Source organism: Caretta caretta, chromosome 3 (assembly GCF_965140235.1).
Source record: "Caretta caretta isolate rCarCar2 chromosome 3, rCarCar1.hap1, whole genome shotgun sequence".
Lineage (NCBI taxonomy): Eukaryota > Metazoa > Chordata > Testudines > Cheloniidae > Caretta > Caretta caretta.
This window is the reverse complement of record NC_134208.1, coordinates 151,703,892-151,730,175: the sequence shown is the minus strand read 5'-3', so window position 1 is coordinate 151,730,175 and position 26,284 is coordinate 151,703,892. Positions and strand designations below refer to the sequence as shown.

Here is a 26,284-nt window from a genome sequence, read left to right as displayed (position 1 = left end):
CCATTGGTCTGTCCCAGTATGGCGATTCTTCCGTTCTTATGACTGCATTTCCAATAATTCAATGCCTGCTACCACGATGCTGGAGCACTTGTTTAATACGAGTCAAATACTACCACTTCCTGAATCCCCAGAAGTGCTTCTTGTGGAACCAGTGTTTTCCTAGCAATTTTACATCCAAATACTGATGTTGCTTCACACATGAGAAGTGACAAGTTCAGAGTCAGAGGTGGTCTTGTCACTGGATCACAAGTAAACCAAGTATGGATTGTTTATGAAATCTATAATTTTTCCTCACATCAGTAATGATCAACTTACATAAAAAAAGTTGATTGGTTCACTTATCCGCCGGAAAAGCTGCCTCACCCACAGTATCTTTCCTGCTACAGGGGGCATGTTTCGGGCAAGAGGAGGGTCATCTTTTTGAGCCTGGTAAAGCTAAAATAAATTCACTATTAGTAAATGCAAGGCTATAAAATTGTTGAAAAATTAAAATGGTTTTCTCTAATATTTCAGATTAATATCTCTTCCCTAACCAAAATGTAGGGAGATGATGGAGCTTCCAGCAATGCTTTCTTCACTAAAATAATAATATATTTGGAACAGATATAGCTTCTGCATGGAATTAAATGCCCAAATTGTTAAGAGAAATGGCTGGGGGCCTTCCTCCATGGGTTCGCTGGAGTTATACCCAGTGGGACCCCTGGTGCTGGTCAAACTCATGAAGATGGGGCCTGAAGATGATCCAGAGGCCTTTCTTGAAACTTTTGAATGGGTGGCAAGAGCAGCACACTGGCCACTGTAACAATAGGCAGACTTACTGGCCCCACACTTGACCAGGACAACAGAAGCTGCCTATCATGGACTAGACCCAATGCCCAAGTCAAAGCATCCATTTTAGACTCATTGGATATCCCAGAAACATTCCACCAGCAATTTCATGAAGAACGATATTTCTCAGGGGCCCAGAAACTGCAGGACTTGTGCCAGCAGTGGCTAAAACCCAAGACAAGGACAGGGTTTCTACTGGCTGAAATGATTTTGCTTGAACAATTTACTCAGTTACACCCAGCCGGCGGAAAAAGGACTGAGACTTACGGCACTGGCCCAAGACAGTAGCCAAAGCAATCCAATTAATGGAGAGGTATAAGGTGGCTGGGACAGATCATAGAATCATAGAATATCAGGGTTGGAAGGGACCCCTGAAGGTCATCTAGTCCAACCCCCTGCTCGAAGCAGGACCAATTCCCAGTTAAATCATCCCAGCCAGGGCTTTGTCAAGCCTGACCTTAAAAACCTCTAAGGAAGGAGATTCTACCACCTCCCTAGGTAACGCATTCCAGTGTTTCACCACCCTCTTAGTGAAAAAGTTTTTCCTAATATCCAATCTAAACCTCCCCCACTGCAACTTGAGACCATTACTCCTCGTTCTGTCAGCAGCACGAGGAGTAATGCAGCAACATCTATGGAGGAACCCTTGTAATGAAGGAATCGGCTCCAGGTAATGGGAAACCTGGCAGGACTGGGGGTGTCAATGGCCTGAAGAAGAGCTCCTCCTGGGTTCTCTCTCACAAGGGTTCAAGAGGTCCACTTCACGTCAACAAGCCAGGTGAGACCAAATATATTACCACCCTAGATCTTACAAAGGGATACTGGCAAATTCCACTAACTCTAGAGTCTCGAGAAAAAACAGCCTTCCCCTCCACACACACAGCCTACATCAGTTTCAGACCATGCTGTTTTGGCTACATGGGGCCCCACCAATGTTCCAGTGTCTAACGGACCAGGTCCTCTGGCCACACAATAGTTATGTCGATGGCCTACCTCAATGATGTTGCTTTCTATAGCCAGAATTAGGAGGACACTGTGAAGCAGGTAGCTGCTGTACTCCAGTCCCTCAAGGAGAACCCCACAAAATGCTGTATAGGCATAGACAAAACTACTTACCTGGTATATACATTGTATCTGGCCATTCCGCAATTTCTTATAGACAAGGCACAGGCCTTGAAGCCCTGCCTTGTTGCCACCTCAAGGAAGTAGGAGTGTCAGGCCCTGGGGGTCTTGAAGCCGGGGCCGCAGTGGCCCTGTGAATCTTCATGCTCCAATCCTCCACCCAGCAGCTCACAGACAGCAGCTGGGACTGGGATTCATGGAGCCCAACTGGGACACTAGCCCCAGCCCTACATTCTGATTAGAAGAGCTCTAATGCTTCTGAATTTAAACCAGAAGAGGAAACAGGAAGTTGTACACTGGGCTTCACCCTGCCATGGACTGCTGGTCTAGTGTTTATCTGCTACTGCTTTCTGATCCTGACCTTCTAGTATCCTGACTTGGCCTGACTCTTGGTAACTGCCTTCTAGCTCCTGCCCTCCAGTTGGTCCCTTGATTCTGATCTCCTGGCATTCCACCCAACCTGATTGCTGGTAATTGACTTCTGGTCCCTGGACCCATGCCTGACACTAACCCCTAGTTCAGGCTGCCCAGACCCCAGCCCTGATAACCAGGTTTTGGGGCTGGCAGGATCCTATCGCTGGTTTGTGCCAGGGATATCATCTCATCTATTGCAGCCTCTCTCATCAATCTGTTCAACGACAGCAGCCTGAGAAAGATCTTCTGGATGGAAACCTGTGAGAAGGCCTTTCAGACCCTAAAGGATCACCTCTGTGGGGAGCTTGCTTTCTACAACCCACACTTCACCAAGGAATTCCTCCTACAAATTGATGCCTCAGAAGTTGAGTTGGGGACTGGTCTGTGGCACCATGTACACAAATCTTTAATCTCACTTTGAAAAGGGATTTAGGCACTTAGGCATCTTAATCCCATTGACTGTTGATGGGATTTTGGCTCATAAATGCCTAAATCCCTTCTGAAAGTGAGATTTAGGCTACTAAATCAGATAGGCTTTGCAATTCTGAGCACAGCACACTTACATACCTTTAAAAATCTGGGCCTAAATCTAGAATACTACAATGCCTCAAATTTATCTGAGCCCCTTCTGGAGGCTGATCTCTGGGAGAATATTCAGATGATGCATTTCCACTATGCTGGGAGTCAAAGAAAGAATATCATACCCCTGACTCTAGAAATGGAGCAGTAGGGAAAGAGTTAGTTTAAGGTTTACCCAAACTTGCAGACAGTACTAGGGAAGAGAACAGTACTGATAGAGGCATCGTGTCTCACCTTGGTACAAAATGCAATCTCCCTGAGAGTAAAAGGGATTCAGTCTCATTATAAACCCTCATTTCCAGGTACCACGTACCAAACCAGTACCAGAGTCGGGAGTGTTAGTATCTGTTAGTAAATATTAACTCTTTTAGTTCTTTTCTTTCTGTATATTTGATTCATGTATATATCCACTATTCTCTAGAATCTTTATGATATTAACAAAGAGTATGTTGAATTCTAAGGCCCAGAACACTGGTCCTTGACTAAAAAGTAATCCTATTCAGGACTTCTGTGTGTTAGGCTGCATCTAATAATCCATGGCATCTCCATGTCTATAGAACTGTAGATAGTCTTGTTACTGTACATGTTTCCTATTAGAGAATCAACAGGGAAGAATAATTATGAGGGAGGAAAACCCCCCTGAAAGATATTATCTTAAAGTCCTCTCAGCTGTAAATAATTATGCCTTCACAAAAAAATCAGGTAAATTGAGAATGTATAGAAATTATACCAGAATATATGTTTATTTTGGCAAAAAGGTTTTCGTTGTTTAAAAACCCTATATAATGACATTTGTGTTAGAATTTAGTTGAGGGATGAAACTGCGGATCTCTCCGGTTGCAGTGAAGAAGAGACACAGATCCAGTTCTTTATTACATCAAAGGGTGGTAATGTATCTGTTCTTTGTGTATTCTGTATAGTGCTGCACTAATCTCTGATTAGTAATCTTTGATTAAATAATTCCAGTTGAGCCTGTTATTTGACAATCTTGAGTCATCATTAACTCAGACACAGAACAGTACCAGTAGAAAGCATACACTGACCAAATGGGCACTGATAACAAAAATCTCCTGTGCCCTCTGTACACACCACTTCCCATATTTCTGGTTGCAGGTAGTACTACGCATGCAGTCCATGCTCTCTTTTGTGCCAAAGCAGAGAAGGAGGGAAGTCTTAATCCCTGCATGGCTACATTACAGATAAGTAAAATCTGGCCCTACTTGATCATATTCTATGTTTTCTAGGCTTGGACAAACTAAGGATGGACTTCCCTACCCCCAATTCTCTACTGGGAAGCTCTTTTTGATTCATAAACAGTTTGCCTTAAAACAATCAAATTGCAAACCAGTGACACTAATTTAATAATTATAACCAGTCTGTGTAGTAGATAGTAGTTTACTCAATTAGACACCTACAGCCCGATGCTCATTTGCACTACTTTAGTCATGTAAAGGGGCCAGATGTAAATATAAAGTGGGATGTAAATATAATTAAAGTCCTTCTACACTGTCAGAAGTGGGTATTCACCCACGAAAGCCTATGCTCCAATACGTCTGTTAATCTATAAAGTGACACAGGGCTCTTTACAGAACAGTATAAAGCAGCCTTGTGTAAATGATCATTCGATTTATAAACATCACGTTATACCTAGGCAAAATATGTTTGACATCTAACGTGATCTTGTGTTTTAATAGCTGATGTGTAAAATCAAGGTATGTTTATTGCTAAATGATTATATATTTTCATTTTGCCAACCTAAGTAATAATAGTATAATGTTTTGGTTTGTTTTAAATTGCAAAATTTTCATGAGGGAGCATTCCCCTAGATGTGCCTAGAAAGGAAAAGTGTGCCCACATTTAGACAGGATGTTCTCTTCGGTAGGATGCAGGAAGAAGTATAATAAATCAAGACTAATAAAATGGCTAAAAAATAAACTAGGAACTCTTTAGATTAGAATATATTTAAATATTGGAGATTTTATACTTACACACTATTTCAAATATCTAATTACACAAAAAAGAATTACCTTTTTAGTAGCTTCAAGTTCTGCTACATAATGCTGGAGAATAAGACCAACAGTATGTGCTATTTCCTGCTTAAGACATGGCATATTCAGCTTCTGAAACCTATATTAGATTATAATCAAATATTATTTAAAGGAAAAACACTTTAATTTACTGTGTTTCTGCAGATCTAATAATATAGGCTGAAACTCTGGGATATATAAAGTTATATGAGCAATGTGCAAAAACTAGAGTGTGACCAAAAAAAATTGCCCAAAGGATAAGTCCTAGCCAAACCTGTCTGAGATTACCATTAAACTAAGAAACAGAGGAATGGTTAAAATATGCTAGAAAACCAGTGTTCATCCATGGGCTTTAAAAGTTTGCACAGTCCATAAAGACACAAATGCATTGTAGTAGACTAGGTCATTCATTTTTAAATTAACATTACTACTTAAAAATATTTTGTAAGCATAATTGCCATTACCTTTGAAGTAGCTGAACTGAATGCTGTGAAGACAAAATTCTTCCAAAACAAGTATTCATAAATGTCTGTATCTGCACCTAAGACAAATATGAATATTTCCAGCTATATTACATTTTATGGATGTGACTAATGACTAATAATTTACATATTTCTGTATTAATTTACTATGGCTTTCCTACATGTTTAATAAGAGTATTTTACAATAAATGTACCTTCTTAATGTAATAAAAAAGCACAGAAAGACCACTATGACAATCTAGAAAGAGAAAACAAGGAAGATCATGACAAGAAATCATTGCTGTTTCTATGTAGTTTCAAATCATATATATTTGCACGTTCAACATATAAATAATTTTCTCTTAATATTTTCTCTGAGTATTTATTGATAGCAGAAATTGTAACAACAGATACTCCAAAGGTGAGTTATTAATAAAATAGTTCTCAACTCCTGTATCCATGCTCCTAACGTGTGACTGGAAGTGCAACATAGGGTCTTCTGGACCCCAGATCCTGAAGACTGCTAAGACTCAAGGGCTACAAAGCCAAGTTTATTAGCAATAACAGCAAAATGAGACATAACCCTTACATCCAAACTGAGTTCCCTTATTAAGCCCATTACTGCAGTACCTATCAGTCTTACATACACCAAAACTCTGGTAAACTTTATTATATATCCTGGGGAGGGTATCCAACCTGTCCTGATCTTAAAGAGATGGCACCCTATCAATGAAGGTAATTCTCCTAGCTAGAATTCTAAAGCCATTAAACCCTCCTAAGGAGGGGCAGAGCAACACCACTTGCTGTGATAAGCAATAAACCTCTCCAAGTGCTGTGATCACTCAGCCAACAACATGCAGGGATATACCCACCTAAATTGCATGAATGCACTCTAAGCCACTCATGAACTATACAGAGAGAGACACCGGCAAATCTCCCAACCCCCAAGCCTTGTACCCCAGAAATATAACATTTTACGCAGCTCAAGACTTTCTCTTGAACAATGCAAGCTCATTAATTACTTCACCCCTTCATCAAAAGATAGTGAACATGACCAGCCTTCGTAATCTGAGCAGATTCCCCAAGCACTTTAAATAAACTCAATGGTAAGGATAAAACATTAAAATAAGCTTATTAACAACAGAAAGATAGATTTTAAGTGATTATGAGTGCTAGGCATAAGGACAGAGATGGTTACATGAGAAATAAAAAATAAAAAAAGTTTAGAATTTAGATTGCTATATCAGACTAAGCAAGATTTGAATCAAGCAGTTTTTCTGCGTTCTAAGCAATTCACAGTTATTAATACACAGGCTGAATTCCCTGCTCAGTCTGGGACCAAACTCCACAGTTCAAAGTCATTTTCTTCCCAGCGGTTTTGTTGCCTTCAGAATAGATGTGGGAGGGGGGAGGTCCTGGCTAATGTTACAGACTCCAATTTATACCCCCCAATCCATGCGCATGGAAAGATACTGTCTCAAACATGGAGTCAGAGGTCGTATGTGCTATGTGCCCTGCGGAGACACTGGACCTCCATTGTCTATGTGCTTCAGAAGGGATCCAGTGGGAGAGTAGATTTTCCTTAATGGACCATCAACCCCTGGCTGGTTAGTCCTAATGTAAATGTGTCTTGGGGATGTTAGTTGCTCCTTTCTTGCCACCAAAAAGGCCAGCTATGGGCATGTGACAGAGAGACTGCCGAGACTCATCAAGCCCTCAGATCGCTACCCCTTCCTGCTTCTCCACGTGGGCACCAATGATCCTGCAAAGAATGACCTTGAGCAGATCACTGCAGACTATGTGGCTCTGGGAAGAAGGATAAAGGATTTTGAGGCACAAGTGGTGTTCTCGTCAATCCTCCCCATAGAAGGAAAAGGCCTGGGTAGAGACCGTCGAATTGTGGAAGTCAACGAATGGCTACGCAGGTGGTGTCGGAGAGAAGGCTTTGGATTCTTTGACCATGGGATGGTGTTCCAAGGAGTGCTAGGCAGAGACGGGCTCCACCTAACAAAGAGAGGGAAGAGCATCTTCGCAAGCAGGTTGGCTAACCTAGTGAGGAGGGCTTTAAACTAGGTTTGCCAGGGGAAGGAGACCAAAGCCCTGAGGTAAGTGGGGATGTGGGATACCAGGAGGAAGCACGAGCAGGAGAGCGCGAAAGGGGAGGGCTCCTGCTTCATACTAAGAAAGCAGGACAAACAGCAGGTTATCTCAAGTGCCTATACACAAATGCAAGAAGCCTGGGAAACAAGCAGGGTGAACTGGAAGTCCTGGCACAGTCAAGGAATTATGATGTGATTGGAATAACAGAGACTTGGTGGGATAACTCACATGACTGGAGTACTGTCATGGATGGATATAAACTGTTCAGGAGGGACAGGCAGGGCAGAAAAGGTGGGGGAGTTGCACTGTATGTAAGGGAGCAGTATGACTGCTCAGAGCTCAAGTATGAAACTGCAGAAAAACCTGAGTGTCTCTGGATTAAGTTTAGAAGCGTGGGCAACAAGGGTGATGTCATGGTGGGAGTCTGCTATAGACCACCGGACCAGGGGGATGAGGTGGACGAGGCTTTCTTCCGGCCACTAACAGAAGTTACTAGATCGCAGGTCCTGGTTCTTATGGGAGACTTCAATCACCCTGATATCTGCTGAAACAGCAATGCAGCGGTGCACAGACAATCCAGGAAGTTTTTGGAAAGTGCAGGGGACAATTTCCTGGTGCAAGTGCTGGAGGAACCAACTGGGGCAGAGCTCTTCTGGACCTGCTGCTCACAAGCCGGGAAGAATTAGAAGAGGAAGCAAAAGTGGATGGGAATCTGGGAGGCAGTGACCATGAGATGGTCAAGTTCAGGATCCTGACACAGGGAAGAAAGGAGAGCAGCAGAATATGGACCCTGGAATTCAGAAAAGCAGACTGACTCCCTCAGGGAACTGATGGGCAGGATCCCCTGGGAGAATAACATGAGAGGGAAAGGAGTTCAGGAGAGCTGGCTGTATTTTAAAAAATCCTTATTGAGGTTACAACCATCCCGATGTGTAGAAAGAATAGCAAATATGGCAGGTGAAAAGCTTGGCTTAACAGTGAAATTCTTGCTGATCTTAAACACAAAAAAGAAGCTTACAAAGAGTGGAAGATTGGACAAATGACAAGGGAAGAGTATAAAAATATTGCTCGGGCATGCAGGAGTGAAATCAGGAAGGCCAAATCACACCTGGAGTTGCAGCTAGCAAGAGATGTTAAGAGTAACAAGAAGGGTTTCTTCAGGTATGTTAGCAACAGGAAGAAAGTCAAGGAAAGTGTGTGCCCCTTACTGAATGAGGGAGGCAACCTAGTGACAGAGTGGAAAAAGCTAATGTACTCAATGCTTTTTTTGCCTCTGTCTTCACGAACAAGGTGAGCGCCCAGACTGCTGCACTGGGCAGCACAGCATGGGGAGGAGGTGGAGAAATAAGTGGTTTGTGACTATTTAGAAAAGCTGGACTAGCAGTAGTCCATGGGGTTGGATGCGCTGCATCCGAGAGTGAAAAAGGAGTTGGCGGATGTGATTGCAGAGCCATTGGCCATTATCTTTGAAAACTCATGGCAATCAGGGGAGGTCCCGGGTGACTGGAAAAAGGCTAATGTAGTGCCCATCTTTAAAAAAGGGAAGGAGGAGGATCCTGGGAACTACAGGCCAGTCAGCCTCACCTCTGTCCCTAGAAAAATCATGGAGCAGGTCCTCAAGGAATCAATTCTGAAGTACTTAGAGGAGAGGAAAGTGATCAGGAATAGTCAGCATGGATTCACCAAGGGCAAGTCATGCCTGACTAATCTAATTGCCTTCTATGACAAGATAACTGGTTCTGTGGATGAGGGGAAAGCAGTAGACATGTTGTTCCTTGACTTTAGCAAAGCTTTTGACACCGTCTCCCACAGTATTCTTGCCAACAAGTTAAAGAAGTATGGGCTGGATGAATGGACTATAAGTGGATAGAAAGCTGGCTAGATTGTTGGGCTCAACGGGTAGTGATCAATGGCTCCATGTCTAGTGGCAGCCGGTATCAAGTGGAGTGCCCCAAGGGTCGGTCCTGGGGCCGGTTTTGTTCAATATCTTCATTAATGATCTGGAGGATGGTGTGGATTGCACTCTCAGCAAGTTCGCAGATGACACTAAACTGGGAGGAGAGGTAGATAACCTGGAGGGTAGGGATAGGATACAGAGGGACCTAGACAAATTGGAGGATTGGGCCAAAAGAAATCTGATGAGGTTCAACAAGGACAAGTGCAGAGTCCTGCACTTAGGATGGAAGAATCCCATGCACCACTACAGACTAAGGACCGACTGGCTAAGTGGCAGTTCTTGAGAAAAGGACCTGGGAATTACAGTGGATGAGAAGCTGGATATGAATCAACAGTGTGCCCTTGTTACCAAGAAGGCTATTGGCATACTGGGCTGCATTAGTAGGAGCATTGCCAGCAGATCAAGGGAAGTGATTATTCCCCTCTATTCAGCACTAGTGAGGCTACATCTGGAGTATTGTGTCCAGTTTTGGGCACCACACTACAGAAGGGATGTGGACAAATTGTAGAGAGTCCAGCAGAGGGCAACAAAAATGATTAGGGGGCTGGGGCACATGACTTATGAGGAGAGGCTGAGGGAACTTGGCTTATTTAGTCTGTGGGGAAAAAGGAGTGGGGGGGGGGATTTGATAGCAGCCTTCAACTAACTTAAGGGGGGTTCCAAAGGGGATGCAGCTAGGCTGTTCTCAGTGGTAGCAGATGACAGAACAAGGAGCAATGGTTTCAAGTTACAGTGGGAGAGGTCTAGGCTGGTTATTAAGAAACACTATTTCACTAGGAGGGTGGTGAAGCACTGGAATGGGTTACCTAGGGAGGTGGTGGAATTTCCATCCTTAAAGGTTTTTAAGGCCTGGCCTGAAAAAAGCCCTGGCTGGGATGATTTAGTTGGGGATAGTCCTGCTTTGATCAGGGGTTTGGACTAGATGACCTCCTGAGGTCTCTTCCAACTCTAATCGTCTATGATTCTATGTGTGATTTAGGAAAACAGTTCGGCAGAAGTCTATTAAGGTGGAAATCAGAAACCACCCGACTTAGGAGTTTTAGTTGTGGTCTCTTTACAAACTATACTGCTAAATGAACCGTGATGGAACTCATAGAAAGGCCTGAAATTTTCAGTTCCAACAAGTAATCCAAGACTGTGGAAAGAGACAACTGGATAGGAGAAAATATGGCACTGGTTACACCAACGATTATCTTCTCCATTTCTGAAAGTAAATATGTCTTGTACTTTTCCACAGCTAAAAGGAATCTACAATTTGTACTTCCATTGAACCGGCAGCTTCTAGTCCCAAGAACCTTTGCGAAACCATGCTTATCTTGCAGAATGTTCAGACTGGGGTGAAGCATCTGACCTGCCTCCTGAGACAACAGTCAAGGCTTGATTGGGAGCCACCATGAAGGGCAAAAGGTGAGTCTGATGTGGTGACGAAACCAAACTTGTCTTGGCTGTGTTGCTGCAATCAAAATTACCTTGGCTTGGTCCTGTCCGATCTTGATATGAACCTTTAAGAGCAATGGAGTTGGAGGATATGCATAAAAAAGACCTTTTGTCAATGCAATGAAGAAAGCATCTCCCAGAACCTGGGGATCGAGTCCCCCTCTGGAACAGAATTTCCTCCACTTTATGCCATGGCAAAAGGTTGACCTCTGGAAATCCCCAAGCTAGGAGTAGGTTATTGAAGACTCAGGAGTCCAACTCACACTTGTAATTTAGAGGGAAGTGTCTGCTGAGGTTGTTTGCCAGGGTGTTTTGTATACCCAAGAGGTAAGCAGTTGAGATGACTATCTGATTGGCTTTGCACCAATTCCCAGTTCTAAAGATTCATCTGCTTTGGTGCAGAGTGAGGGGGGATGTGCTCTGCCCTGACAATTGATATAATATATGCAAACTATGTTGTCTGTCAGGATCTTGATGGCCTTGTTTTTGAGTAGGGAAAGAAAATGAAGCCAAGTATTCTGATCACTCTTAACTCCAATAGATTGATGTTCCTGTTGTGACCATTTGCCCTCGACTGTATGAGGATCTAAAAAACCTGCTCCCCAGCCCAAGTGGGAAGTGTCTGATGTTAACATGACCAAAGGGGGATTCTGGTTGAACTGGAATCCTCCACAAACCTTGGACAGATTACTTCACCAGGTGACTGCATTACTCAGGCGACTGCTTTACTCATTACTCATACAGATACCCATTTGTGCAGATTGTGTTTGTTAGTTACATAAACTGTCCTAAGCCACCCCTGGAAACTTTGAAGGTGCAACCTGCCATTTTATGCCAGAAAAACGGAAGTGCCATGCATCCCAGCAGTTACAGACATGTTCTTAACTGGAACTTGAGGACGGAGCTGTACTCTTTGCATAAAGTCCTTTAGAGCCAGAAAGAGGTAAGCTCTACCTATTATCAATATCAGAAATGCTTCTATAAACAGAATTTACTGTGTAGGGGGTAAAATCAAATTCTCGAGATTTACCTGCAGGCCTAGACTTTGACATAGAGAAGTTGTTGGTTGAACTATCTCCTGATATAACCAGCCCCTGGGGAGTGAGTCATCAAGGTAGGGAAAGATAGTTATTCCTAGACAACGGAGGTAGGAGCTACGACCACCATAATTTTTGAGAACACCTTTGGGACTGAAGACAGGCTGAAGGGTAGGACCTGATAGTGGTAATGATTGTGATTGAATGTGAAACAAAGAAATCTTTTGTGAGAAGGATGAATTGCTATGTGGATATAGGTTTCAGAGTGGTAGCCGTGTTAGTCTGTATCAGCAAAAACAACAAGGAGTCCTTGTGGCACCTTAGAGACTAACAAATTTATTTGGAGTCTGTACATCCACATCAGCCACAGCATTGGGGCTCGTTCATCTGCACCTCTACCAATGTGATATATGCCATCATGTGCCAGCAATGCCCCTCTGCCATGTACATTGGTCAAACCGGACTGCCTCTAAGTAAAAGAATAAATAGACACAAATCAGACATCAAGAATCATAACATTCAAAAACCAGTAGGAGAACACTTTAATCTCCCTGGACACTCAAACTTAAAAGTGGCAATTCTTCAACGAAGCGGACTCCAATGAGAAACTGCAGAACTGGAATTAATTTGCAAACACCATCAAATTAGGCCTGAATAAAGACTGGGAGTGGATGGGTCACTCCAAAAAGTAATTTTCCCCTTCTGCTGATACTCACAACTGTTGGAAATGGGTGACGTCCACCTTGATTGCATTGGCCTTGTTAGCACTACAAAAAAGTAATTTTCCTCATTTGATATTCACCCATTCTTGTCAATTGTTGAGAATAGGCCACTTCCATCTTATTTGAATTAGCCTCGTTAGCACTGACCCCCCACTCGGTAAGGCAACTCCCATCTTTCCATGTGCTGTAATATTTTTACTGCTTTCTGTATTTTTCACTCCATGCATCTGATGAAGTGGGTTTTAGCCCACAAAAGCTTATGCCCAAATAAATTTGTTAGTCTCTAAGTGCCACAAGGACTGCTTGTTCTTTATGTGGATATACGCACTTTTGATATTGAGGATCGCAAACCAGTCTCTGGATTCAGGGAGGGAATTATAGCTGCTAGGGACACTACCCTGAAATTTAGATGTCTGACATGCTTCTTCGATTGTCTGAAATCCAATATCAGCTTCCAATCCCTGTTTTTCTTGAGTATCAGAAAGCATCTTGAATAGAATCCTTTTCCCCTGTGTTGAAGTGGGACTGGTGTTACGCCTCTTAGACTTAGGAGTGATGAAATCTCCTGTGTCAGCAAATGAATCTGAGAGGGATCCCCAAGGCGGGACAGAGAAGGGGGTTGGAAGGGCAGGATGGAGGTAAACTGGACAATACAACCCAAACTAATGGCCTCCAACGTCCATCTGTCTGATATTATAGCCTCCCATACTTGATGAAAGAGAGAGTGTTAGTGCTCACATTGAGGAAGGGGGGGTTGTGCATTGCAGCAGAGAAAACCTGATCATTGGGTGGTCTGAATCATCAGAACTGGTGCTTGGACAATGTTAAAGGCTGGAATGACAATCTAGGTAGTTGACAGCTTTTTCTTTGAAAATTTCAGCCTCTTAGCTGGTGGTTCCAGTGGCCTGCGGAAGGTGGAAGAGTGAGTAGGGTAGGATCTTTGTGCCCAATGAGACCTGCTAAACTTATTATTTGCAGGGGTGTATATCCATAAAGATTTAAGTGTTGCCATGGAGCCCTTTAGGGTATTAAGCGAGTCGTTTGTGGAATCTGCAAAAAGCTTCTGGCCATCGAATAGTAAATTTTACAGGGATACCAGACAATGGAAAGAAGGAAGCTCATCTCCTCCCTACTCTGTTGTAAACAGACCTGGTTGCAGTATCATGTGAAGGCTGCAGTGAAGCTTTTTCCAAGAGCTGACCCTCCTTTATTATGACACAGAACTGTTCTGGATGTTCCTGTAGCAAATGGTCAATAAATGCATTAAACTTCTCATAGTTCAGGTAGTCATATTTTGACATCAGCACCTGGTGATTACCTTTCCTCAACTGTAATGTTGCCAACGAGTAGCTCTTACAACCAAAAACGTCTAGAGGTTTCTGATCCTTATAAGGGATGGCTTTTTGGGTATGTTGCCTGCCCCTTTCATTGACTGGGGCGACAACAAAATAATTTGGTGCTGGGTGAGAGAATCAAGGCCAGGATTTTTTATCAGCTTGCTTGCACGTATGTGGAGGACATAGGTGGGGTTTACCAGATGGACTAAGCTAGCTCAAGGAGGGATTCAGTAATTTGCAGTGCAACCAGTGCTGAGGAAGAGCTGTGCACTATGTCCAGGAGCTTGCGATGGAAAACCCAGATTTCCTTCAGGGGAATGGGTCATTCATTCTTTCATGGGTCAGCGACCCACTGCATCAGATCCTGTAAATGTTTAAAAGTCAACGGCAGAGGTGGTTTTACTGCCTCATCAGGTGACGACAAAGAGATGTTTGTAAGGCGGGTAACCTCCTTGTCCACCCTTGCCTCTTTCTCCTCAAAGGTCTTCTTGGACTCTTAAAGTGGAGTGAAGGGATAAATAGTACTGGGGAATGAAGTCTTCTGTGTTCCCTATAGGATTGAGTTGAGGTCTCTCATAATTACTGGCAGTACATTGCCCATAAATCCCAGTAAGGCATGTGGGAAGATATCCAATGTTGGTCATACCAAGTATTAGCAGACAGGGGTCTGGTGTCCTGTCTTTGTTGCAGCCACATTAGGGAACAACAACATCTCCTGGAATAAATTGGAGAGTCTTGAACAGGAAGTTCAGACACTGAGTCGAAATGCTCCTCCACATATTGAATCAGAGGTAATAACCCCTCCTCATGGATAGTAGAAGATGGAGAAGAGGTAGGTCTCACAAAAACATGAGCCGTCAACGACCCTCTTGACCTCAATCCTGAGAGGAGTACTCAGGTCACAAGGACTGGAGATTCAAGCTCATTTGGTATCCTGAGGTCTTTCAGGTACTGGAATTCCTGCAGTACCCAGGAGCACAAAAGAACTTGCTAAAAGCACTGATGATGTTACAGAAGCCATTGTGTGAGGTGCTGATGTTGGTACCAACTGGGTAAAAGATTCCACTGAATCCGTTCTCTTGGTCATAGCAGCCTTTCATACTAAGCCCTTTACCACTGAGGTATGGGACTTAGTTGAAGTCTAAACGTGCTTCACAGTACCCAAAGTGCTCAGAGCCTCACTAGCAATCCTCTCAGGGCCTGAGGTCTCTGGTGACCAGATCTTATTTGATGAGGAAGAGAAAGTTCCTCACCCTGTGCAGTAACTGAGATTCTTCAAGATGGGTGAAGACAGTGGGTGCTCCACTTCAGGTGAATGTGCATCCCTGCGTCTTTGATTGAAGAATTTCAGCAGCAGTGCTCATTTGGGTCGTGCATGTGCTGTCCCCATCTTGTGCTGTTGTCGGCACCTACCTTGCGTATGTGTCCAGACCCCCCTCCCCAGTTCCTTCTCTACTGTAGAGTCCAGAAATTGAACTCCAAAGTAGAGGGGAGGTAGGGAGGTAGTGGAGCACCTACAGGGACACTCATTTCAAGGAACCTCATTTACTGCACAGGGTGAGTAACCCTCTCTTCTTCTTTGAAGACAGTGTCCCTGTGGGTGCTCCACTTCAGGTGACTGTTGAGCAGTGTCTCTCGTTGGACAGAAGGAGCTTCAGCATTGCTTGTGTAAGCGATGATAACACTGTAAGACCTAGCAATGTGTCCAATCTTAAACCCTTGTTTATTATGGAATGTTTTGTGAACGTGTATGGACATCCAAGTGGCTGCTCTACACGTCCATAATCGCTATGTTGTTTAGGAAGGCTACTGAAGCTGATCGAGATTTGGGAAAATGAGTTCGGATCCCCAGTAGGGGCTGCAGGTCCTTCTGTTGGTAGCAGAGATGCACAGATTAGTGGATACTGATTTAAACTGCACTGACAGAATCAGTAATGGAGTCAACATCACTGCTGGGTCAAGCCTCTCTTGGGATGTTAACAGGCAACATCAAGCCAAGGCTCATACACTCACCTTAGTACAGTTAGCATCTGAGATGATTTATCTGAGGCACAATAATCCCCAGGGTCCTTTGTGTAGCTCAAGAAGCCCTTCCTGGGTCTTGAAGCTAGAGACTGATCTGAAGTAGTCACAGTTTGGGGCATCTTATGAGAAGGTCCTGGTGAAGGGGAGTGCCTCCTCTTCTCACAGTGGGAAATAGAGAAAGCTGTGGGAGCACTCCTCGCTGGTATAAAGTCAAATCTCAGAACTTGTGAGGGGCCAGCATTAGAAGATGCATGGGGGGACTGCATGAATAGATATGCTGCCCGGGATGTTTGTGTTCTTTTTAAAAAAAAAAAAACAGCTAATGCTGCATTTTTCTCTGATGTGTCCCTCATCCTGACATAACAGTCAGCGAGTATGTGGGTTGTTTGTTGGCATTGCCACCTGGCTGGAGGGGCAATGTTTAAAGCATGACGACTTTTGTCTTTTAAAGCCAGTACCAAGCAACTCAGGCCTTGAAAAACCAAGATAGGGACAAAAATGCAAAATGACACAAAACTACTTACTAACTATCCTAATCTAACTACCATTTACCAAATAAAAGATGTGAAAAAGCTCACGGGAAAAACCATAAGCAAAGTCCATGGGGACCTCCAACTCTTAGCCATGGAAGATGAGAAGGAACTGAGGGAAGGTCAGGGCAGCTCCATCCTTTAAACCCACAGCTGAAAACACACGTAATCACAGGGTACTATTAGTGAAAGCTCTCTAACTCAAGTGCACGTAATGTTCACATACCTAAGTAGAACAGACATGTGCAATCACTTGAAGAAGAACTGAAGTCCAAGGGGTTCTGAATATGTAAAAGTCATGAGATTATGGCCTTGAATAAGTTACAGATAACAATGTTACTTACCTCTAAACTTTCAATTTTTGTCATGAAGTCTCCAAAATCTACATCAAATTCAGTTTTTCGTGGGTCAAGAATATCATATTGTTTCTTTTGAACGCTCTGGTAGATATTTTTGAACTTTATTGCCATAATATCTATCCCTTCAATTGTAGACATACTAAGTGCAGAAAATGTTTGTACTATAGTAATCATCTCTGTAATCTGAAATAAAAAAATATTTTTCACACTCAGATCAAATTATGAATTTATTTCAATTCATTTAGTTTGCTTGTGGTGCTTCTTGTTGACAAAGGAATAATTACATCCTGGGCTAAACAGACTAGACTGAGATCAATGGCCAGTCTGCTCTGATTGGTTATTTCACTCAGAATTCCTCATCTAAATACTCACAACAAAACACTGCTCCCTCAACTTCTTACCCCAACCCTCACCATCACTCAACCTAATCTAAATCGTTTCAATATTTTTGCTCTGTTTTTCTTGGAGGAAGAAAATCTTGAGGAAGGTTTATCTGTAGTTAACTTTTACATTAAATTACATTTAATATCTGAGTGATAGGGTGGGGAATGGCTCAAAAGCTGAAGCATCAATGTTTAAGATATACAAACAGGAATTTCCAAGCGCAACAGACAGACCACAAGAACTAGTATATGCACTGTATGATTACCAAGGAAAAACACAATGCCTGAGGGCTCTGCTCACTGTTTTGATCTCTGCTGTCCTGCAGGCATGAGTCCCTCCCCTTTCTGGGAAGCATCTGCAAGCTCAGCTGTCAGATCATTTATGTGGAATGCTCCTGTTCTGCCCTGCACTAGGAACACAGGGGAAGACAGGCTGCTGCTGCAGGGAGTGGGGGGGGAGGGGAGGGGATGGACTGCTGTGCTGCTTTGACATTCCTCAGCATGGAGAGCTCACAGACCTGTGCAGGATGCCGCTCCTGCTTCCGACAGCTGAGGAGGTTGTGGGAGAACTCTTAGAGAAATCACAGGGCCATAGGCAGGCAGAGCAGGCTGCTTCGGGAGAGACTGCTGTGCTGAGCAGAGCTGGAGGCTGATGGGGGGGAATTCCCCCACCCTCTGTCTCAGGACAGGTTGGACAGCCTGCTGTCTCCCCCGCCCACACACACACACACCACTCTCCTCTCCCTCCCCCACCCCTGCCCACTTCAGTTGAAAAGTGTCTGACAATCTATTAGGGTGCCATGGAACGATGGGATTGAGAAACCTGCATCATGTGACACTGTACCTGCCCCACGAGGCATTGCAAACCCTTCCTAAAGCACCCTGCGGACAGTTGCATAGTGGGATAGATACCACAGCGCATGGCTATCAATGCAAGAGCTGCTAGTGTGGATGCACTCTGCCCACACAAGGAGCATAGTGTAGACATGCAACAGTGGTTTTAACTAAAGTGGCATAACTTTTGCCAACAAAACTTTGTAGGGTAGACAACTTTTCTTTGTTTTTGGGATAGGCTTCAGTTTTTAGTCTCCAGTCATACTCAGACATTGGGTCAGGGTAGAGAAACATTTTCCACAGAGGTACATATGTCTTAAGTAATAGGAGACACTATTTTAATAATAGGAGACAACTCTTTTATTTAGGTGTTTCTATTTCCCACATCCCTCTTCCTGTTTCTTGTACCTATGGCCTTGGGTTACACATCTATTGCACTACATCTGTTTATGGAAAGAAAGAAAGAAAGAAAGAAAGAAAGAAAGAAGTCCAAGTTACTCACTTTGCTAGGCTTCCCATGGAATCCTTTGTTCTCTGATTTATTTTTTAGATTGGACTGTCCTCACGGCAGAGACTAGTAATCATTTTGTATCTTGCTCATCACTAAGCACGTTGTCGGTGCTTTAAAAACAGTACTAACAAAAAGGCTTTGTGACCCTTTAAGTGAAAAGTTTTGAAGAAGTGCTCTAGAATCATAGTGCCAATCTCTGCATTTTACAAGATGTTCTAAGGACAGGTATGCCCCAATGATGTCTACCCCCTTTGCACAGAAGAATAGAAATATGTCCTCCTTGGTTGCAAGAGGCTTAGATCCAATCACTGCCTAGCTTTTCAACATATTGGGAGCATCTGGGTCTGGAGTCTTTATTGGTTTAATCAGAGGATCTCAGCTGACATTTGCAGGTAGCAATGATGGTGGAATCATAGGGTTAGAAGGGACTGCAAGGCTCAGTCTAACCCCCAAATAAGGTGAGGAAGAGTTCACCAACTGATTATCTTATAGAGATAGCCCATTCACCAGATTTTCCAGCTCAGTTGCCTTGCTTTCAAGACAAACAGAATATCAATTGATCTGAGACTAAGGATCTCTTTGATCCACCTCGAGTTACTTCATGGCCCTTTGTCAAGGTTCCTTCCCCACTCTGAACTCTAGGGTACAGATGTGAGGACCTGCATGAAAACCTCCTAAGCTTACTTTTACCAGCTTAGGTTAAAACTTCCCCAAGGTACAAACTATTTGTTACCCTCTGCCCTTGGACTTCCACTGCCACCACCAAACTTTATCTGGGTTCCTGAGAAAACATAGTTTGGACACATCTTTCCCCCCAAAATCCTCCCAACCCTTGCACCCCACTTCCTGAGGAAGGTTTGGTAAAAATCCTCACCAATTTGCATAGGTGACCACAGACCCAAACCCTTGGATCTTAGAACAATGAAAAAGTATTCAGTTTCCTTACAAGAAGACTTTTAATAGAAGTAATCATCTCTGTAAAATCAGGATGGTAAATACCTTACAGGGTAATTAGATTCAAAACATAGAGAATCCCTCTAGGCAAAACCTTAAGTTACAAAAAAGACACACAGACAGGAACAGTCATTCTATTCAGCACAGCTATTTTCTCAGCCATTTAAAGAAATCATAAACTAACACATACCTAGCTAGATTACTTACTAAGTTCTAAGACTCCATTCCTGTTCTGTCCCTGGCAAAAGCATCATCCAGACAGACACAGACCCTTTATTTTTCTCCCTCCTCCCAGCTTTTGAAAGTATCTTGTCTCCTCATTGGTCATTTTGGTCAGGTGCCAGCGAGGTTACCTTTAGCTTCTTAACCCTTTACAGGTGAGAGGATCTTTCCTCTGGCCAGGAGGGATTTTAAAGGGGTTTACCCTTCCCTTTATATTTATGACACCCTTGGACCCAGGATATGAAAGTCTCCAGCCTGGGTTTCTTAGGGAATTCTTTAAATGCTTCTTTCTGATTTTGTTCTGTGCAAGTGGGATCAATTTGGAGGAACTGATCCTAAACTGATTTTGTAAATGCACTGATTAATGCTGAAGACTCATGCACAAGAGTTTGCCAGAGGGCGCTGAAGACAAAAGGCTGTCAAGAGTTATCAGGCCACCTGCATGGAGCTAATCCACCACCCTCTCTTTCCACGTTCAAATCCCTCCTAAAATGTCACTTCTACAAAACCCACAGGAAGAGAATTACAAAAAACAAACAAAAACAAACCACACCAGCAACCAACAACTCTAAAACAATCCTCCCTTTGGGTTTCCTACTCTTCACTTCTCCATTTTTTATTTTTTACAGTTTGTTCCAAAGCCCATTAAATTAACAGGACTCTTTCCATTCACTTTAATGGGGTGTGAATAGATTATTAACTCTTTAGGATACATAATTATCTTAATTTTTTTGTCGTGTACAACACAAATAATGCTATGGGAGCTTAATAAATAAACAAATTAATAATAAAAACATCATGTTTTGAAAATTTGAAGTACAATGTGTGTGTGGTGGGTCTCTTTCTTTTTATAATCTTTGGGGGGGGAAAGCCTTATGTATTTTGGCAAAAATGTAAATCTATTATTTTTTTTCCTCTGCCCATCTAACTTAGGCTTTGTCTACACTGGAACTTCATCGGCAAAACTTTTGTCATTCAGGGGTGTTGGGAAAAAAAAATAAACCACACACCCTGAACGACAAAAGTTTTACTGACGAAAAGCACCGGTGTGAACAGCACTTTGTCGGCAGGAGTGCTCTCCTGCCCACAAAGTCATTGCTGCTTGAGCGGGGTGGAAGTTTGTCGGCAGGAGAGCTTTTTCCTGCCAACAAACAGCAGATACACTGCGCTCCTTTTAGCAACGTGGCTGTAGTGGCACAGCCATGTCGCTAAAAGCTGCATAGTGTAGACAAAGCTTAGGTTCAGATTAATTGATTTTTCTGAACCCTTTTAAAAAACTGAATTTTAGGCTGAGACCAAGCATAGAAAGCCAAACACGGAATTTTTTAACAAGCTATGAGCAAATGAAAAAAGTAAGTTGCAACTCTTAACTACAGCTTTCGTTATTTGTGAAAGTCATAATAATTTGATGGTCTAAGAAATCAAGAGAAATGCCGTATTATCCAAAAACATCAACCACATTTTAAAGAAAAAAATCTTTCATATTGAATTAAGAATACAGTACACTAAGCAATTCTTTAGTCAATCTACAAAAATTCTCATTAAAGACATGCACAATTACCTTTTTTTAAAAATGTTACTTACTTTTTCTAGCCTTTTACAAAAAGCTTCGAATTTGCCAAAAATATACATCTCTGATACTTCAAATGTCTTTTCCCCTAGAGCTTCCAATATCTGTTTCCTTGTTTTATGAAAGCATTTTTGATATTCTTTAAATAAAAAAATGCAGTCCTAAAAAAGTTGAGAAACAAATGCAATAACTATCAGATGGAAAGAAACATGCAATATTTCTTATGTACAAAAAAAATCTGTTGTTTCTGTTGGCTGTTCTGTATTTTAGAAAATGGTATTTTTTGTAATTAGTCCACATAATCATTTTGATACTGAAACAGAATTTTGCAACCAGACTTGTGACCTATTCCTTGTGTCCTGCACTAACATGGAGAAATTCTTCTTATTTAGCACTTACTATTCTCATTTCAAAAAGAAGAAAGTGATGAGGAGAAAATGTGAAAAACCAAACTAATAATGTTAGATGGATGACCAATAAGGATTTCCTGTATTTATCTTACTTTATGATTAAGAATAATTGACTCAAAACTATCGCTGCAGGGAGCTAATCTTTACCAAATGCCATATCAGTGTTATCCTTGAACATCTCAGATCCTTCAGATTTCTTTTCTTACATTTGCTAGATGTGTCTTGTCTTAGGTCTGATCCAGCAAAAATTTAAGCACACTTAACTTTCCACACTGAATAGTTCTACTGACTTCTCCCTCCCTCTTGCTGAAGTATTAAGTATTATTCAAATATTATTATTACCCCTAAAATTAAGCATGTGTGTAAGCCTTTGCAGGATCAAGGCCCTAGACTGTAAGCCCTTCAGAGCAGAGGCTTTTACCATGTGTTGTATAGCACCTAACAAAAGGGGGTGCTAAGGATGGCTGGGGGGCCTCTGAGACCTACTGACCTAATAATAATTAGCAAAAATACTTCAACAAGAGAGGAACAAGACAAGAAGTTGTATGGGAAAGGAGAAAGATGAGACGATTCTGACACACAGTGGCTGTATCAAGAAGAAGCCAAAACAGAAAACAGTACTTCCTATAACCATACTATTAGCACAGCATGGTTAAAACTAGCTATGCCAATATGAGCATTTCCAGTTTAAAACGTAGAGGAAAAAGGTTGATGGCAATTAGGCAGCAGCTCTTTCAAATATTATACCTAACGTAAAAAACCCTGTCTTGGCTGTCCAGGAGTAGAATTCCACAGAAAAGCCATGTAAGTACATGTTGAACTGCAAGCACATGTTTAAGTGGTTTGTTGAATTGAGACCTTAATTAATGCACCAGTTCAGCGGATGTAAAAAAAACAAACCAGTCTTCAATCAAAATGTTCAAGCTTTTATTCTCTAGAATGTTTTATAATAGATACTTTATGTTAAATCAACACAAACCCTTAAAGCACTCTGTTGGTCATCTCAACCCAATTTAAAGAAGGAAAAACAAACTTATCAGTAGCCCTTGTTTAGGGTCATAAGTGACAGCAGTCAAATCATAGTCTAAAGCCATGTCTACGCTAGCGAGCTTAGAGCAACACAGCTGTACCAATGCAGCTGTGCCACTGTAAGATCACTTGTGTAGCTGCTCTATGTTGGCAGGAGAGAGAGCTCTCCCATCTACCTAATAAAACCACCTCCATGAGCGGTGGTAGCTATATCAGCAGGAGAAGCTCTCCCACCTACATAGCGCGGTCCACACCAGCATGTCTCTCAGTGTAACTTATTTCAGAGTATCAGCCCTGTTAGTCTGTATCCGCAAAAAGAAAAGGAGTACTTGTGGCACCTTAGCTCATGAAAGCTTATGCTCAAATAAATTTGTTAGTCTCTAAGGTGCCACAAGTACTCCTTTTCTTTTAGTGTAACTTATGTTGCTCAAGAGGGTGGGGTTTTTTTTGTTTGTTTGTTTTTAAACACATCCCTGAATGACATAAGTTATACTGACAAAAGTGGTAGTGTAGACATGGCCAAAGTCCCATGTATTCCGGAATTCCATGGAATTTGTTATGGAAGTCATGCTTTCTGCAAAAAGCTGCTCCAGGATCTCAGCTTTCATTTTAAAAAATTGTGTTTCTAGGCTTTGTGGTCCCAAAGAAATGCTTGAAAATGTGATCCAAATGTAAATCGAAGTACTGATGTCTTCCTGAGTTGTCATACTGCCTGAAAACATAGCTCAGAATGTCTGAAATGCACCATTAAATTAAAGTGTTCTTAATGCTGAAACCTAAAAAATAACAATCTGCAGTATACTGAAAATGGGGGAGGCAATGTAAAATAAATGGAAATTTAATATTAAAATAAATAACCTAGGAGCTACTTTAATTTTATTATTCATTTTCATATTTAATTCTCTAAAATATCATCAATTTTTAAAATTGTTCTTAAGAAGCTGCAGAATTTTCATCAGAGTGCTACAGAATATAGGATCTAGCTGCAGAATCTAGGCCAAGCTTGCAAGTCATGGGGCCTTCAACACAGCCATTCTGAATTTGTTTTCAATTTAGCTTATGTGAGGCACGATATCGTGTTTAAGTCCAGATATTACCACTATGTTTCCTACATCCACCAATGTTATCAATCAAAACATACCGTCCGTGATTTGAAGAAATAACTTTATTTCCCATAGTTCCATTATCCTCCAAGTGCTTACAGATGGAAAAATATTTGTGCTTTATTTTCAATCCATTATATGTTTACCAATCAGTAATTTCCAGAATCCCTCTTTCCCCACTCTTCCTTCCTTTTTTAAAAATATATAATAAGACCTTTGTGGAGGGGGAGGTTCCCCCAGTCCTTTGGTACATGACAGATCCCTCATTTTCAATACATCCCTTGTTTCCCATTATTTTATTTTTTAAAAAAATAACTATACAACTAGTTATTAAGAGACAGATTGCAAGCCATCTTAGCACATGTTGACAGCAAAACAGATATTTAAACAGGAAGTGGAAATGGTTGGTGCTCCCAGAAGAAAAGATTGCTTCGTCTCTGCCTGAGGTTTGCATTCTGCTTGAAAAGACTCTCCGATAAGACTTTTTGATTTCTTGTCTTTGTTTATAAGGTCCAAAAGAAGCCTGCCCGGGTGTGGCAGTAGACTTTTTTTAGTGAAAACAATGTGAGGGAAGCCTGGTCCATATCCTTAGAAAGAAGCCACAGCATTAAAGGATGTTAAACATGAAGGCTGGAGCCTTTAAAGAGACAATATTATAATTTTCCTTTGTGAAATTTTTTCTTTATTATCAAGACTGACACGACAGCTTTGTCCCAGATTTGTACACTTAGAATTACAAAATTTGTGGCTGGAGGAAACATAGCAAAATATTCGGGTTTCAGTAAAGCATTTGATGTTTCTTACAAAAGGTCACTCACAAAACTAATCTAAAAACTGACCTGCACATGATCGTTGTCATGTGAAAGAAACAGATACGTACCTCTACTATAATCACTGTTCTTCAAGATGTGTTGGGCATACATACATTCCACTGTAGGTGTATGTGTGTGCCCAAAATACTTGAGTCAGAGACTTTTATAAGCAGTACTGTCGGGGCACTGCATGCACCTACGATATCCTTCTGTATGCAGCCAAGGGCATTAAAGAAAACCCTCCTGAGTTCCTTTGCATCAGAAATATGAAAACACTTCCAAACTAGAAGAGAAGGAGGGAGGGTCATGGAATGTATGGGCTTGTCTTCTCTACCGGGAGATCAACACTGCTGCAATTGATGCAGTGGGTGTTGATTTAGTGGGTCTAGTGAAGACCTGCTAACTCGACAGTAGAGTGCTCTCCGGTCAATTCCAGTACTCCAGCTCCCCGAGAAGGGTAAGGTAAGTGGACTGGAGAGCGTCTCCTATTGATGCAGAGCAGTGAAGACACCGGGGTAAGTCGACCTAAGCTATGTTGTCTCCAGTTATGTTATTCACATAGCTGGAGTAGAGTAACTTCGGTTGACTTACCCCAGTAGTGAAGACAAGCTCAATGTGTGCACAAACCTATGGTGAAGAGCAGCAGCTACTGTAGAGGTAAGTAACTGGTTTTTAGTTCTTTGAATGATTGTGTACATGTACATTTCACTGTGGGTTTCTTTACAGGCAGTGGGACTTCGGACCTACTTGAACAGGGAATGAAGTACAGACTTACCAAAGTCTACATCCATTCACAATGCCGGAGTTGATGGCATAGTCTGGAGAAGGTATGTATTGATTACCATGTAGCCACTTTACAGATATCCACAATCAGTACATTATTTAGGAAGGCTGTTGTGGTAACCTGAGCCCTTGTAGAGTGAGTAGTTATCTTTGTTGGAGAAGTTACATTTGTGAATTTGTAACGGGATCTTATGCAAGAAGATATCTGAGCTGAGATTGCTTTCCCCTTCACTCTTTTTGTGTAGGGCACAAACAGTCTAGGAGACACTCTAAATGACTTGCCTCAAGGCGGCTTCCCCCGTTCCCGGCAGGGAACGATGGGGGAGAAGCTCCAGGGGGTTTCCCCCCCACTCCCAGCAGGGAACAGGAAGCAGAGGGGAGTACAGCCCGCTAGGAACCTGGGAACCTATAGGGCAGCCAGGTTCCTGGCAGGAAGCTGCCAGCAGAGCTGAGAGACTGGGCTCTCAGCTCCCCATGCTGCCCCTCTTAGGTCAGTGCAAGTGCTCCTGGTGAGGACATGCACCATCAACCCAGGGAGGGTAGTGTGGACATGAACCACTGCAGTAATTACTGTGGTGGCTGTAAGTTGACCTAATATAGGTCAACTTAGGCTTGAAGTTGAGACACACACCCTCAGCTCCCAAAATGGAACTAGATCTCTGACAGGACAGTATACACAAACAAGCTCTTTAAGACACCTCACTACCTCCAGGTGTGACAAAAAACTTACAAGCCTTT

General features: G+C 42.3%; 1 protein-coding gene across 1 annotated transcript in view; it reads right to left on the bottom strand.

The window, feature by feature from the left end:
- Positions 1 to 26,284, bottom strand: part of DNAH8 (dynein axonemal heavy chain 8) — a 598,059-nt gene that overhangs the window by 461,904 nt on the left and 109,871 nt on the right. Inside the window, exons 12-16 of the mRNA XM_048843472.2 lie at positions 21,424 to 21,570; positions 16,921 to 17,118; positions 5,435 to 5,511; positions 4,971 to 5,070; positions 316 to 435 (exon numbers count right to left, since the gene is read on the bottom strand). Of these exons, the coding sequence (XP_048699429.2) occupies positions 316 to 435; positions 4,971 to 5,070; positions 5,435 to 5,511; positions 16,921 to 17,118; positions 21,424 to 21,570 (642 nt within the window). The remainder of the gene's footprint in view (positions 1 to 315; positions 436 to 4,970; positions 5,071 to 5,434; positions 5,512 to 16,920; positions 17,119 to 21,423; positions 21,571 to 26,284) is intronic.